The sequence below is a fragment of the Motacilla alba genome, chromosome 3, assembly GCF_015832195.1.
Source record: "Motacilla alba alba isolate MOTALB_02 chromosome 3, Motacilla_alba_V1.0_pri, whole genome shotgun sequence".
Taxonomy (NCBI): domain Eukaryota; kingdom Metazoa; phylum Chordata; class Aves; order Passeriformes; family Motacillidae; genus Motacilla; species Motacilla alba.
In genome coordinates this window covers 4,142,683-4,157,394 of record NC_052018.1, presented here as the reverse complement: position 1 = coordinate 4,157,394, position 14,712 = coordinate 4,142,683, and the positions used below count along the sequence as shown (strand labels likewise).

Genomic DNA, 14,712 nt, shown 5'->3' with positions numbered 1-14,712 from the left:
GGGGGCTTGGGGACACAGAGACCGAGCGGGGCTTCCCCATCCCGAGCCCCCTGGAGCTGCTGCGCGCTGCCGCAAGCCCATCCCGTACCCCCCAAATTGTTGTGCCCGCCCCGATGTCCCCCTGGCTCTTGCGCGGTGGCACAAGCCCATCCCGATGTCCTGTGGCTCCTTCAGCACGGGCTCAAGCCCATCCCATTGCTCCCTGTGCTGTTGTTCACTGGCGCAAGCCCACCCTGATGTGCCCCAAAATGTTGTGCGCCGGGGCACGCCCACCCCGGTGTCCCCCGCGCGATGCCCGCGATGTCCCCGCGTCGCGGGGATGAGCGCTAGGTGGCAGCTGGGACATGGTGTGCGCAGAGCCATAAATTAATCCCGCTGTTTTCCCGCCTTACCACGGAGATGAAAGCGCTGTGAGATGGGATCCCAAGCATCGGAGGTTGCAGGGGCCCTCTGGTGTGCATTTGCTTTTTATCCCGATTTCCAGCCCCGCAGCCTCCAGGCCCGATGCTTTTTAGAGAATAAATTCCCAGCAGGTTGCTACAGCAAAAGCCACGAAGGGGAGTTTAACTAAGGCAAAATATCACCTCTGGTTTTGGTGGGTTTTGCAGTATTCTGCAGGAAGCCCCCAAAACTTTGTACATCAGCTGGGCTGTTGGATGTATCTGTGTTCCAGGACTTTCATACATTTATTGTTGCGTTTGTTTGGGGTTTTTTTTTATTTTACTGAGATTTTTTGCAACTCTGGCAATAAAGCCCAGGCTCTGCTGTGTAACAGGAGTGACCAAACTGCTCAGCAATGTCCTTGCCTGGTTTCCCTACTCGTGGGAGCATCCCCAGGCTCTCTGTGCGTCTCCAGCACTGCTTTTTACCAGGAACTTGGCATCTTTGCAGCCTCAGCTCCATCTGATAGGGTTTGGGGACCTTTGGGTGTAAAGGACAACCCACTTTTCCTCCTGTCCCACTGCCCTGTCCCTATTAGTGTTTCATTAATTAATGATGTTGGGCTGCTGGGCCCAGCTCCAGCCAAGCATTTTAACGAAGTCAGGGGTGAAATGAGGGTTCTGGAGCCAAGTGAAGCTCAGCCTTGGCTGTCTCTGTCCTCCACAGCAGCAAATATCACGTGGCCCATTCCTAGAAAACCCATTTTTTAACATACAAAGCACAACTCAGCCTCTAATGGGCACCAAAGCCTCTCCCACACCTGAGAGTGGGATGGGGAAGAACCATTTCTGCAAATTCAGCAGTGAGGATGCTGCCAGGGTCCATGCAGGCACAATGTGACCCTTCCTGTGACCCACAGAAGACATGTGAACCTCATCATCTCATCCCCCCTGCCCTCCACCACCATCATTCCCTCCCTGAGGAGTCTCAGCTGTCTCTCCTCAGTCTCTCCTCCTGTGTTCCAAGCCAGGAATAAATCCTGTGCCATCATCACCCAGGAGCTTTGCCAGGCAGAGAAGGAGGAAGCCAGAAGGCCTTCCAGAAGATATTCCCAGAGCTAGCCACCCTCCCCAGCTTCTCTGCCAGCTCCCAGTTGCTCTGGCTGCCTCCCAGCCACCGGTTTGGCTGCACTTTTCTCTGCTGGATTTCAGCACCCAGGAGCCTCTTTTGCTAAAAAACTCCTCATGTCTCCAAGAAAGTTACATCCTGGAGAAGAGAAGGATCCAGGGAGATATCAGAGCCTCTTCCAGGGCCTAAAGGGGCTTCAGGAGAGCTGGAGAGGGACTTGGGACAAGGGATGGAGGGACAGGAGACAGGGAATGGCTTCCTACTGCCAGAGGGCAGGGATAGATGGGACATTGGGAAGGAATTGTTCCCTGTGAGGGTGGTGAGACCCTGGCACTGGGTGCCCAGAGAAGCTGTGGCTGCTCCTGGATCCCTGGAAGTGTCCAAGGCCAGGCTGGTCAGGGCTTGGAGGAATCTGATCTGGTGGACGCTGTCCCTGGCCATGGCTCCAGCCCTTGGAGCATCTCCATGGCCTCCTCTGGACTCTCTCCAGCAGCTCCAAGTCTTTCTTGTGTTGAGGACCTCAAGATCTCAGCTCAGTGCTCCAGGGCTCGGTGCTCCAGATGAGCTGCCCACAGGTGACATCACACAGACCCAGCTGTTCCTTACGAGCCATTTTTCAGCCCAGATGTTTGGCTGCACATCTGTCTGCCAACACCTCACAACACCTCAGGGAAAGGTTTCAGGAACAGCCCTGCCCTGAAGGATTTGGGGACCAGGGCACATCTTCTGCAGGTACTTCCCTTGCCTGAGGTGATGCAGCAGAGCAGATCTGGCAGGTTGTCATAGACATATTTTATGAAAATCCTTTTGTCAGGATTTTCTTCTCCTGAGAAGCTGAGGGGCCTCAGGAACAAAATGTAAACAATGACTGTCTGCTGCTGTGGAATGCAATGTGATTAGTCTCCTATAGTTGTTTCTAATTAATAACCAATCAAGGATCCAGCTGTTCAGACTCTCTGGTCAGTCACAAGCCTTTGTTATTCATTCCATTCTATTCCTGTCTCGCTTTCTAATAATTCCTTTCTCTCTATTCTTTTAGTACAGTTTTAATATAGCATTTTTAATATAATATATATCATAATATAATAAACCAGCCTTCTAAAATATAGAGTCAAAATTCTGCATCTCTTCCCGAGTCCTGTGTGCCCAGCAATGCCACAGCAGGTGATTGTGGATAAAGCCAGGCAATGCAGACATTAGATTTTGCCTCTATAAAATGTACATTTTTCTTGCTGTGCAGTGGTGATTCTCAGCACAGCTGGTCCTGGCATCCACAAGAACATTTACCCTCCTGGATTAGGTGCAAAGGACCCAATTCCAAAGCTGCTTGTGGGAGCTGCTCTGTAAAAGTGACCACAGCGCAATTATGTGTAACCATGTTGTGGGACCAAATACGTTCGACAGGCGAGTATTTAACCTCCAAAAAAAAGGCAAAAATGAGGAAAGAAAAGCACCCAAAGGAGCAGCCCAGGGAAACAAGAAGCCTGCGGGCAGCCTGAAAGCTGCTGAAAAGGCTGTGCTGGAAGCCTCAGTGAAATAGTTGCTTTGATTGGGAAAGAAAACAAAGAGATCTAAGAAAAATCCCTGCAGGGCACGAAGGGCGAGCCCAGGGAGGCTCTCGCAGGGATGAGCTCAGCCGTGCCCCAGCAGCTGCCGGAGGAGAACGGCAACTCCCACGGAATGGGGCCGGCCAGATTCAAGCAGGAAAGAGGGATAAAAGAGAAGTGAAGATCCCTTTGCAGCGGGAACCTGAATTTGTAGAAATGTCTGTAAAAAGCAGGAAGCCAGTGGAGGAATCCTTGGTGAGAAAGGAAGATGCTGTGCTCAGAGGACTCTTCTGTCCATGGCAAGAGAATAAAGATAATAATAAAACTAAAATTGCTGGGCATGGGCTGTAATAATTTCCATAAATAGATATGGAATAAAATATCTTATGTGCCGTGCAGGTAACCTAGTAATGAAAATGTTTTGGTGCAAAAATTAAAAAAAAAAAAAAAACCCAAGCCACTTTTTCCTTTTTATTCTTAACTCTTAGATTTCTATTTTCTTCTCACTTTTCCCCCTACCATTCCTTAGTGCAGATCTTTTCCATGTTCTTAGCTGTCCAGATTTTCCCTCCCAACAGCAGTAATGATGTAGGATTAATGACAGCCCATTAACCCTCTTCCTGAATTTCCAAAGAAGAACTGACTTCTCATTTAACATAGGTTTGGTGGGTTTTATTTTAACGTTCCAGCTGATGATTATTTTACTTCTATGACGATATATTGTTCATGTTTGTAAGGAAATATAAAACCTCTGAAAGCAGATGGAAACAGAGACCTTGAGTGAGCTGCTGTGGCCAAAGGGTTGCTCAAAGGGAGGAGGCCCAGGGTGGTTTTTCTCATCTCAACACATTTCCTGAGGTGATGCCGCAATGGTTTGAAAGCCAGACCTTGGTTCCTCTTAGGACAACAGCAAAGAGGATTCATTGGGTGCCCCCAGAGCTCCCCAAAGCCTCATTGGCCACCAGAAGGCTGTGGAGGTCAAACATCCCTCAGCACCCTGCAGAAACAGCACAAACCCACGCTCTGCTCCTTCAGCTTCCTCCGGGTGGTTGATACTGATCCTGGGACTGTTTCAGCCTAGAGCTCCTTCTACCTGGTAACAGCCAAAATATTCTCATTATTCAGCCTCTCTCAAAAGGTTTTGTCCTTCTTAAATGGGCTGGAGACTTCATGTCTTTCATGTTTATCTGCATTTTGTTTTATAGCCTTAACTGTGCAGTGGCTCCAGCCTGTCACGGGCCAGTTCTAGAGGTGTCAAAGGTTGATAAGGGAGAGGAGTTTCTGTTGGCTGCAGGAAATGCAAATAATCAGAACTTTATCCTGGAAATAATGTAATTCTTTAGGGGTAGAGTAAACAGCAGCCTCCAAGCAAGAATAAGGAGAAGCTGGCCTTTGAGTTAATTGGGAAGGAAATTGCTTTTTCTGCTCTTTTTTTTTTAGTAGAAAAGCTTGAGAAAACCCATGAGGTTGTTTTGTATAAATCTAGCAAAAATTGTCTCATTTTCTGAATTAACAGCTTTAAGTTCCATGAGGCAAATCAAATTTATTGCAATGCATCACAAGTTATCGAGGAATCCAGGATAAATTGCTGGTTGCTAGATGCATTAATTAAAAGGGGATTTAAAATAGAATTTTTTGCATGGAAGTTTTTTTCCTGTGCCACGATCCTACGTGTGCTCCAGGAAAATCTTAGGACAATAGACACAATCATGACAAAAACGTGTAATAAACTCTTTTAGGTAACTTCCAGGTCTTGAAGAACATTTCTCTGTGTCACCTCTGGGACTATGGAGGGACAAGGCTCTAACCAATGTCCTGGTCTCCTTTCTCTACAGTGACCTGAGATCCCAGCCCACCCTCTGCCATGAAAATCCTTCCTTTTCTCCTTGTTCTCCTCTTGGTGGCATTTCACGGAGCTGCAGGTAAGGTGAGGGACTAAAGAGAAGGTGTTGGTGTCTTGCAAAGCTCTCCTGTCCTCTTTGGGATGTGACCAAGCTGCCTCCTGCAAAGAATCCTCACATAAATCATCAAAACTCATTGGAAATTACAGATGAGAAATGAAATTAGCAGGCAAATACTCCAAGCATCGCTTTGAAAGGGCCAACCCCAAAATTACCATTCAGCACCAGTGTTTTCCCCATTAAACCCTGAAGGCTTAAATTGTATTTAAATCACTTTGCCTCTGAGTCACCCATGACCACACAGAACAAAAGAAAAAGGAATCTGGCCTCATGTTCTTCAAATATCCTTTGCTTTAGGAGCTGGGATATACGGTGGAGAGGCACAAAATCATGATGCCTCTTGTGGGGTGCAAAGGAGTCTGGAACCCCAAACCAACTCTGTTATCCAGGAAAAGGGATTGTATTTTAATATCAGCCCTGAAAATGGCACAGTTACATTTGCAGGGTGCTCTGTGCACAAGCAGGGGCTGGTGGAGTTTTGATCTCTGTGGGAACAGGGTGGAAAGTGTCCTCTAGGGAAGTAAGGACGGGAAAAGACTGTGATGAACTGCAGCAGACCAGAAATGTGGGAAAAGTGTCTCTCATATATATATTACTGGAGGGATTTAAAAGCCATCTGGATGTGGCACCTGAGGACATGGATTAGCGGTGGGCTTGGCAGTGCTGAGTTAACAATTGGAGTTGATGATCTTAAAGGTCTTTTCCAACCTAAAGGAGTCTGTGATTCTATGATTTTATGTGGTTGTCTGATGTTATTCTTACCCTACCAGCTCCCAGAGGCAGGACACTGGGCGAAGAGTTCCTTTGGTCTGTTTTCAGTAAGGACCTTCTGGGTGTATTAAAGCCAGAAATTTATCTGTATCTGGGAAGAAAAGTGTCCCTGAGAGCTCAGACTGCTTCACAGCCACCTCTGCAGTGCCTCACAGACCACTAGTTTGAGACCAGGAGTGTTTTATTCACCTTTTAAAGCACTCCTTTATTACTCCCTGGGATTGTCCGGGTGTGTATGTATCACTCTACTCACATGCTGGGAATCCAGCCCACTAGGGATGTGCTGGATGCACTGTCCATATTTAATATCCATTCCCTGTTTGCTGGAACAAGGTCCCCTCTCTCTGAATACTTTGCAGTGTTCCATGGATGAGCTGGAAACTGGAATTAATTGGTTCATGTGCACTCAGTCAGGAGCATCCAGAACGCTTCAGCTGTCAGGCTGCATCTTTATTAATCAACAAAACAGGGCCAGGCAACCTCCTGCCTAATTGCTGGTCTGCTCCCTGGGGTTGTTTTGATCCCTGACACTTAGCATCTTCATGGATAAAACCTGTTCTGGGAATAGCACAGGCTGGTGGCTGTTCCCAAAAGGCGCTTTGAATGTGGGTATCCTATTTTGGCAGGGAAGGAAGGAATTAGAGGGTTTGCTTGGTTGTTGTGCCCACAGACCTCCTCCTCTGAGGACTGAACTGTCACGTCCTTGTCAGCTCACAGGGATTAAGCAAAATGCAAATCCCTGCCGGAAATAAAATGGCTCCCATCTTTGTTTATTTATTGGTTTATTTGTTCTTTTTTAAGGTAGAAGCTTGGCAAGACCCAGGGGACCTTACATGGAGTGTGGGTATCGTGGGACCTTCTGCCACAGGGGGAAATGCCCTCGTGGCAACGATTACCTGGGGTCGTGTCGTTCTGGGTACAGTTGCTGTAGGTGGTAAGTTTAGGATTTGTCTGGGGTGAAGACGACTTCCCAAATTATCATTTGAATCCCAACCAGCAGGATTTTCCTCATAATCATAATTCTGAAAATCCTTTCCTTTGTGTAGGTTGTAGTGTGGCTAACTGTGGAGAATCTCCAGCAGTGTTTGCTTTTGACATCTGTGGATTCAAGGAATTGTTGCAGCAGCCACCAGGGATTTGTCATTCTCCTTTCAATAAAAGCAAGATGTGGGGAGGTTGCATGGCTGCCCTGTGTGGTGTTGTCATTCATTTCCAAAAGTAATTCATTTCCCATGTCTTATTTCCATTAAGAATTTTAAACAAGAATTCTGAAATTAATCTAAACCTGCCAGGAATGTGTAGTTCACCAAAATATTTACCCCTCTTGGGCTGCTGATTGAGTGAGTGCTGGCAAATACTCCATACATGCCTGCTAGGGAATTCTCTGTCATGACTGAGATCAGTCACCATTTCCACTGGGAGCACTAAAGTCTTCTCCAGTGTGACACTTCACAGCACCTCTGCTCTGAAAACTTTGGGTTCCCTTCTCCTGATCCAGAGCTTTCAAATCTGGGAACAGCATATTGTTTTATTATGGGAACTAAAGTCACACTGAGCAGGACAAATTGGTAATCTGAAGTCTGATTTTACACTCGGCATTTCTGTCTGCTATAAATTTGGAGTGAATTTATATCAGCTGCAGTTGCAAATCAGGAGCTCAGAGTTGGACCTGTGACATTGCTTGAAGCAATTATAGAAACATGTGTGAGAGGCCAACCCCACTGTGCCTCTGATCACTTCTCTTCTAAGAGATTCAGCCTGAACTGCCCTGGACCACAACAGAAAACCTAGAAGGTGCAGGCTGCTCAGAGAGCTCCCGTCTCTGCATGGTCAGGAGCATCCTTGTGCTGACAAGGAATCCTTGGTGTCCAGACAAGCTGTGGCAGCCCCATCCCTGGAAGTGTCCAAGGCCAGGTTGGATGGGGCTTGGAGCAGCCTGGGATAGTGGAAGGTGTCCCTGCCCATGGCAGGGAGTTGGAATGAGATGATCTTTAAGGCCCCTTCCAATCCAAACCATTCTGTGAAGGGAGGAGCAGTAGTGGCTGACTTTTTAAGGGAAGCAACCATGCCAAGTGCAAAGGACTGACTGAAAGCCCTGAGCTGCCCATTTATTGCAAAGCATTTGCCTATCCTTCACAGAACCACAGAATCACAGAATTGTTAGGGTTGGAAGGCACCTCTGGAGATCATCCAGTCCAACTCTCCTGCCAAGGTAGGATCACCTGGAGCAGATGACACAGGAACATGTCCAGGTGGGTTTGGAGTGTCTCAAAGAGGAAACTCCATGCCCTCCCCAGGCAGCTGTTCAGTGCTCTGCCACCCTCAACATAAAGAAGTTCTTCCTCAAGTAGAGGTGGAATTTCTTGTATTTCAGTTTATGGCCATTGCTCCTCATCCTGTGCCTGGACACCACTGAAGAGAGTCACCAGCCGCTGATACCCTTTGGAGATGTTTATATGGATTGTTAAAGTCCCCTCTCAGTATTCTCCAGACTGAACAGGCCCAGCTCCCTCACTTTCTGGCATGGTCAAAGAGATGTTTCTGCAAATGACTCTGCCACCATTGAAACCACAGCCTTGTGCAGGGCAGGAAGCTGGGCCAACAGCCTCCTCCAAGGGATCTCCCTGGATGGAAACCTGAGGAAGTTGCCAAGTGGAGCCAAACCAGCAATTTACAGTTGATGTCCTAAGAGATTTTTGCACAATCCACACTAGGTGAATGTTTCACAAACTGGAATGGCACAAGATTTTTGCTCAGGGACTGAGGACTTTGCAGGGAGGGTTCACCCCCTGTAATTTTAGATAGTAGCCAGCATCATGCAGAATCCAGTCTCATCATGCTTTAACTCACCACCACAAAGAGCTGTCCTTGCCTTTATGGTTGGGGAATAGCTTCAAGAGCCAGTTTAGGGTGAAACAGGCTGAAAACCCCTAGGATCCGTGCTGCACATCTCCTCTCTGCTTCTTATCCCAATCCCATCTCCCCAGCACTCTACACATTCAAACTCATAGAATCAGAGAATCATAAAATGGTTTGCGTTGGAAGGGACCTTAAAGTCTTATAGATTAATCCCCCCACCATGATCAGGGACACCTTCCACTATCCCAGATTGCTCCAAGGCCCATCCATCCTGGCCTTGGACACTTCCAGGGATTAAGCTGATGCGTGTGCTAAAGAGCAACAGCACAGAGATAAAGCTAATTGCTCCATAATGAAGCCCTGTAAGGAACCTGACTACTGGACATTGCTCCCACACCATGTCTCCTGGGGTTTTGATGCCAAGACAGCTCAGCAGATATTAAAAAAGAATTGGGGCATGGCCTTTTCCCTCTTTTTGGCTGTAGCTGTAGGATCAGGATTTCCTTCAGTGGTGAAAGCAATAAGAAGCTGTCCTGAGTGCTCTGACTACCATGGCAGAGTAGTAGTGTTCCCCCTGGGTACAGATCTGCAAATAGTTTGTACAATGTCCCTCACTGGGGAGTGACAAAACAATGAAATATGGTGAGTTGTTTGGATCAAAGGCATATTCAGCTGTGGCTGCCCCTGGAATCCCTGGAAGTATTCCAAGACAGGCTGGATGGGGCTTGGAGCACCTACTGGAAGGTGTCCCTGCCCATGGCAGCTGGCTGGAAAGTTCTGGTCCCTTCCAAACCAAATCATTGTGTGATTCCACGATTCATGTGACCGCTCAGTGAACACAGTGAACACACCAGGCACAGGCGTGTTTTTAACATCCATGCCCACACACGTAACGCTTGATGAAACTGCAGCGAGGCTGAAAACATTTATGAAGATGCTCCATCAAACAGCAAAGGGTTACACACAGCAAACTCCACCAAACAAAGCCACAATTAAAGCTTGTCCTTCCTAGGACTGCTGATTGGATGGGGATGTCATCCCAAGTGGCGTCTTCCCAGTTATTTTCAAGTGAAGCATAGAGAGCAAGCTTCCCGCGGGGGGAGGAGGACAGAGCTCCTTTGTGTGGTGAAAGCTGAGTGTTTGCCAAGGCCTAACGAACAGGGATGCTGTGTGTGCATCCCCAGAGGTGTCCAGCAAACCACAGCACCGAGCAGCCCTTACGCAAGGCAGGATGACACAAGATCCTGGGCTGGAGGCCTGGGAATCCTTCTCAGGTGTCAGATGAGGAAAGCTCTGCTTGTTTTTCTCTGTCGGGGGAAGGAAAAGAAAAAGGAGCTTTGGGGCTGGACATTTGGAGGACTCAGCCATCCCAAGGGATATTTTGCCACGCGGAGAGCCCAAACTGCTGCTGCTGGTGCCAGGAAGCTCCGACTCCCCAGCTGCCAAGTGCATCCTCCCACCAGCGACTGGTCACATCCCCTCTCCTCGGTTCTGTCCCCACGCAGGTGCTGCACGACCTGCAAGAAGGGACCCTCCCACTCACCTTTGCCTCCTTTCTCTTCTCCCCAGAGCTGAGACTCTCCTGGCGACTCCCAGGCATGCGGATCCTGCCTGTCCTCTGTGCCCTGCTCCTCCTGATGCTCCAGGGAGTGACAGGTAAAAAATGTTTGTCCTCTGTCAGTGTTCTTCAGGGAGGATTTGCCACCTGAGCTGATGAGTCAGGTGTGAGTTCTCCTGGTGGCTGTGCCATCCCCGCCTGGGTCCCTCTGTCCCCACACCTTTAAGGAAAGACAGCTGCAGGTTCTGCTGTTGGGACCAGAGCTGGGGAATTGTATTAAAGCTCTCATCCTTCCACATCTGGGATGTGACCCCTCTCTGTGCCTCCTGACCCTTCCATTTCTGAGTCAGCAGCACTGGGCACAGCAGCCCTGCTGGAGAGGAGGAGGAGTGAGGAGTGAGGAGGAAGGGAAATCCTGCTTCTACCCTTGGAACTCTCCCTTGTTCCAGGAAGGAGGCAGCAGGCACGATGGAGACCTCTCCCAGAGCCTTCTTTGGGGTGTAGTGACTGTCTCCCATCCAAGTGCCACAAACTCACCTGGATTTCTGCTGCAGGCACCTGCTCAGCAGTTGTGGCAGGGGATAAGCACAGATGGGCTAACGCTGGCCGCGCAGGGACCAGGGGCTGTGCTCAGCATCTCGGCTGAAAGTCTCCTCCTCTCTCTGTGCCCTGCAGGGCTGTCCCCGGTTCGAGCATCAGCCCAGGACTGCGAGCGCCGCGGGGGATTCTGCTCGCACCGCTCCTGCCCGCCGGGGATCGGCCGCATCGGCCTCTGCTCCGAGCAGGAATTCTGCTGTCGCATGTGAGTTCAGGGCTGCCCGGAGGGCTCCGGTTGCTGCTGCTGCTGCTGGGGTTCGGGGTGAGGCTGTTGGGGAAAAAACGGGGACTGGGCAGCCCAAGGGTACAGGGACACTGCTGACCATCGCTGCTGCCCTGGCTGGGACAGGCACTGGCAGACCTTTCCTCCCGCAGGCGCTGGTACCCCTGATGGGCTCCTGGATCCCCCAGCAGGACACCAGCCCGTGCCCTCGCTGCGTGGTCGGGAAGATGCTGTCCGGAGGCACCAAGCACTGCCGGGGGCAGCAGCAACCCTGCACAGCCAGACCTGGATCCCCTGGGAATCCCATCCCCCAGCGTCCCCAATACAAGGTGGTGGTCATTCCCACTGCCAAGATGTGTATCCTGGGTGTGCATCTCTGTGTGTAGGGAAGGGTAGAGAGGATGGGGTGAATTCCTGACAGACATGGACACGCAAACACTGTCCCACCATCCACCCTCTCTCCATGGTGGCCTCAGCCACACCAGCATCTCCACCCGTGGTGGGAGGGGGGACACATGTGACATTCACAGGGACCCCAATGCCAGCCTTTTGGCTCAGCAAGGGGACCCCAGCACCTGTCACACAGGGATGGAAGGGTGGCTATGACCACCCTAATTTCAGTGGGGACCTGCTGGTTGTCCACGGGGTCCCAGGCTGGGTCAGGAGTCCTCATGGGTCTGTTCCATGGGACACACATTGCCCTGATGTCCTTGGGTCCATCCCCAGCTGTGGGGTCTGTGTGTGGGGCACTGGGGTTGTTGTGGGGTCCAGGGGTATCTGTGAGGTGGGAGAAGTCACTCTGCTCCAGAGGAAATAGGAACTGATGGCTGTGCCATGGGGATTCTCAGGAGCTTGGGACTGAGTTGGGGGTCAGTGCTGGGAGGGTTTCAAGGGCTGGGGACTCTCTTAGGAGCCCAGGTGGGTCATTGTGGATGATTGGTATGCAGATCCAGGATGCTCAGCTCCTCAGCTCAGGGGTGCCATGGGGGTGGCCCCTGTGCTGCCATGGGGCAGTGACCATGGGGATGCTGGGGACACCCACTGCTCCCCTCCATGGAGAAGGGCAGCCAGGGGTGGGAGCAGCCTCTCCTGGGGTATTGGGCATTGCTGTGTGCACACAGAAGGTCAGATCAGGGTGCCAGCTGTGGGTCCAAGTCCAGGCCTGGATCAGCAAGGCCAAACTGTAGCTCTGTTGGGGTTGAGCACAAGATCCCCAGGTCAGAGCAACTTCCCAGGGCAGGGCCTGGCCCCAGCCATGGCCTCCCTGCAGTGGGGATTACAGAAGTCATTTCCACACCATAAGCAGCAATCCCTGGCTGCGCTGACTCTGGACTGGTCCTGAGTCTGGTTCCAAACCTCCAGCAGCAAGGATATTCCAAGGACCCAGGAATGGACACCCAATCCTCCTTCTACAGATTGATGCTTGAGGAATGTCCCTATCATTCATCAAGGCCAGGTTGGACAGGGCTTGGAGCATCCTGGGATAGTGGAAGGTGTCCCTGCCCATGGCAGAGGTTGGAATGAGATGAATTCTAAAGTTCCTTCCAACCCAAACCATTGCATGATTCCATGCATCTCTCTGAGAGATGACACCAGCCCCTGTGTCCCTGATGTATCCAACCTCAAGTCCCATTCTCCTCTCCAGGATCCAGGTCCAAGAGCTTTGGTCTCTCTGAGCAATGGACCAGCAGCCTGGAGACACAGCGCAGACTGTTTGTACAAAAAAGGGTTACAAATAAAGTTTACTAGGAATGTAGGACAGGTAATAAGATGGATGTAGGGCATGGCCAGGAAGCAGCCATGGATACATTGCTTCTTTCTCTCTCGCAATCTTTCCTCCTTGATCTTTATCTTTCTGAAATACCACAGAATTCCTGTAAATCCAAAACCTCTCTTGATCAAGTCCACATCTCTAAGACCTGATAAGGCCCTATTCACCTTCCTTCACTAATCTCCCATAGATTGCCCATTTTTACACAGCATTTTGCTGCTGTTGAACCACATTTGTGGATTTTCTACCAAGCAGGGCAGTTTCAGAAGCAGTGGATTCAGACAGAATGAGGTGAGGTGTGGTCTCCCCTGACTGTATTTCCTCTTTGCACTGCTTGAATATTTGAGTACACATCAGAAAGGCATCCTTAGGCTTATCACTTCCTGGCAGGTGGAATGCAAGTCACCTTGGCAAGGATGAAGCTGTTCTTGTGATATTAAAAGAGAAGGAAAACAAATTTTTTTTTTTAAATGTTTCTGTGTGTCACACAGCACCAGCTCCCTAAGCAAACTGACAGCACAGAAAGAGGCAGATATTTTATCAAAGAATCTCAGAATAGTTTGGGGAAGAAGGGACTTTTAAGGTCATCCAGTTCCAACCCCCACCATGATCAGGGACACCTTCCACTACCCCAGGTTGCTCCAAGCCCCGTCCAACCCGGCCTTGGACACTTCCAGGGATGAGGGAGCAACCTCTGGGCAACCTGTGCCAGGACCTCACTTCCCTCACAGGAGAGATTGGTTGGGACTGGTTCCTACTTCTGCCTGCACCCACCAGCCTGTTTTGTCCATCCCAGGCAGTTCATGCCATGCCACCTCAGCCTGGGTGCCTCTGTGCCACGGGTGTCACAAGAGGTGTTGCATGGGGACAACGGTGACATTGATTGCAACAGCCCCAGGAGGCACCTCAGCCTCTGCTGTTGCATCAGAACGGGATAGGGAGAAGCCTCAGCATCCCCACATGGATGGGTGGCTTTCTGATTGGCCAAGGGAGGATGTGTCAGCAAAAATCAGTGAATGCCCTCATGGTTTGCAACAATATAAAATCAGAGTGTTTTGGCCAAAAAAAGTGCTCCTTGAACCCAAGGACCACTGGACACAGTGATTCTTGTTGAGTTTGTGGCTGCCTGAACACCCAGACCTTCATCAGGTAGGTGACTGTGGGGTCTCCTGGAAAAGGATCAGATGAGTTAATGGATTTCCCAGAGGCTGAAACATGATTAAATGGTCCTGAGGTTGGCAGGGTGGCACAAATCACAGATTTCTTTTTAAGAGGAAAGTAGAGGAAACATCATCTGCTGTAGCTGGAGGCAGCTGCTGTGCAGTTTGGTGAACCACAGAGCCCAGGCTCCTGCCCCACCTGGGGTCCTGCATGTCCCCATTGCCTTGGTGTCCCCTCTGCAGCCCTGTGATGACCCCAGAGAGGCAGCAGCCATGAAGATCCTGTTCCTGCTCTTCCCCCTGCTCCTCCTGTTGGTCCAGGGTGCTGCAGGTGAGAAGCAAAATGGGGAAATGGGGAGCGGTGTGATCCTCCATTACTGGGGTTTTCCATGTCCTGGGCAGTGACCACTTTAGGGGGAGTGATGCAAAAGGGGGATTGAGGAGAAAGGTGTTTCTCCAATGACAGTTCTATAGGACACAGACTTGGGGTAGAAAGAGCCCATGGAAATAGAATACAGGCTTCTTTGGTGGGTCAGGAAGGGGTTTGGTTTCAGGCTCCCACGCTGAACCCAGCTGTTCCTCTTTGGGTGTCTCTGAATGTTCTTTTGCCCTGTGTGTGATCTTTGCTGTGGGGAGGTTGGAGCTGAATCCATCCACTGGCCAGAAATGCACAAACACCATCAGCCTTTTGCAACTGCACACTGCTCTCACAGATGACTGCTTTAATTGTCCTGTATGTTTCTTTCCCCATGCAAA

The 14,712-nt window shown here is 50.1% G+C and overlaps 2 protein-coding genes across 3 annotated transcripts; both read left to right on the top strand.

Annotated features, from left to right (window-relative positions):
- Positions 1–3,990: 3,990 nt before the first annotated feature.
- On the top strand, positions 3,991–6,726 carry LOC119699260 (gallinacin-4-like). The gene is made up of 3 exons (XM_038132502.1): positions 3,991–4,152; positions 4,892–4,978; positions 6,590–6,726. Exons 2-3 carry the CDS (start codon positions 4,921–4,923, stop codon positions 6,724–6,726), a joined length of 195 nt encoding a protein of 64 aa, XP_037988430.1. The 5' UTR covers positions 3,991–4,152; positions 4,892–4,920.
- Positions 6,727–9,793: 3,067 nt separating this feature from the next.
- Positions 9,794–14,216, top strand: LOC119699259 (gallinacin-5-like). 2 transcript variants are annotated; one of them, XR_005256377.1, is made up of 5 exons: positions 9,794–9,921; positions 10,217–10,303; positions 10,881–11,007; positions 11,178–11,354; positions 14,200–14,216. XR_005256377.1 is itself a non-coding variant. In XM_038132500.1 (4 exons), the coding sequence occupies exons 1-4, from the start codon at positions 9,879–9,881 to the stop codon at positions 11,191–11,193; spliced, it is 273 nt and encodes a 90-aa protein (XP_037988428.1). In that variant the 5' UTR covers positions 9,794–9,878; the 3' UTR covers positions 11,194–11,385. The 2 variants fall into 2 exon arrangements, 1 of the variants encoding a protein (XP_037988428.1); XM_038132500.1 differs by lacking the exon at positions 14,200–14,216 and having other exon boundaries at positions 11,178–11,385.
- The last annotated feature ends 496 nt before the right edge of the window (positions 14,217–14,712 follow it).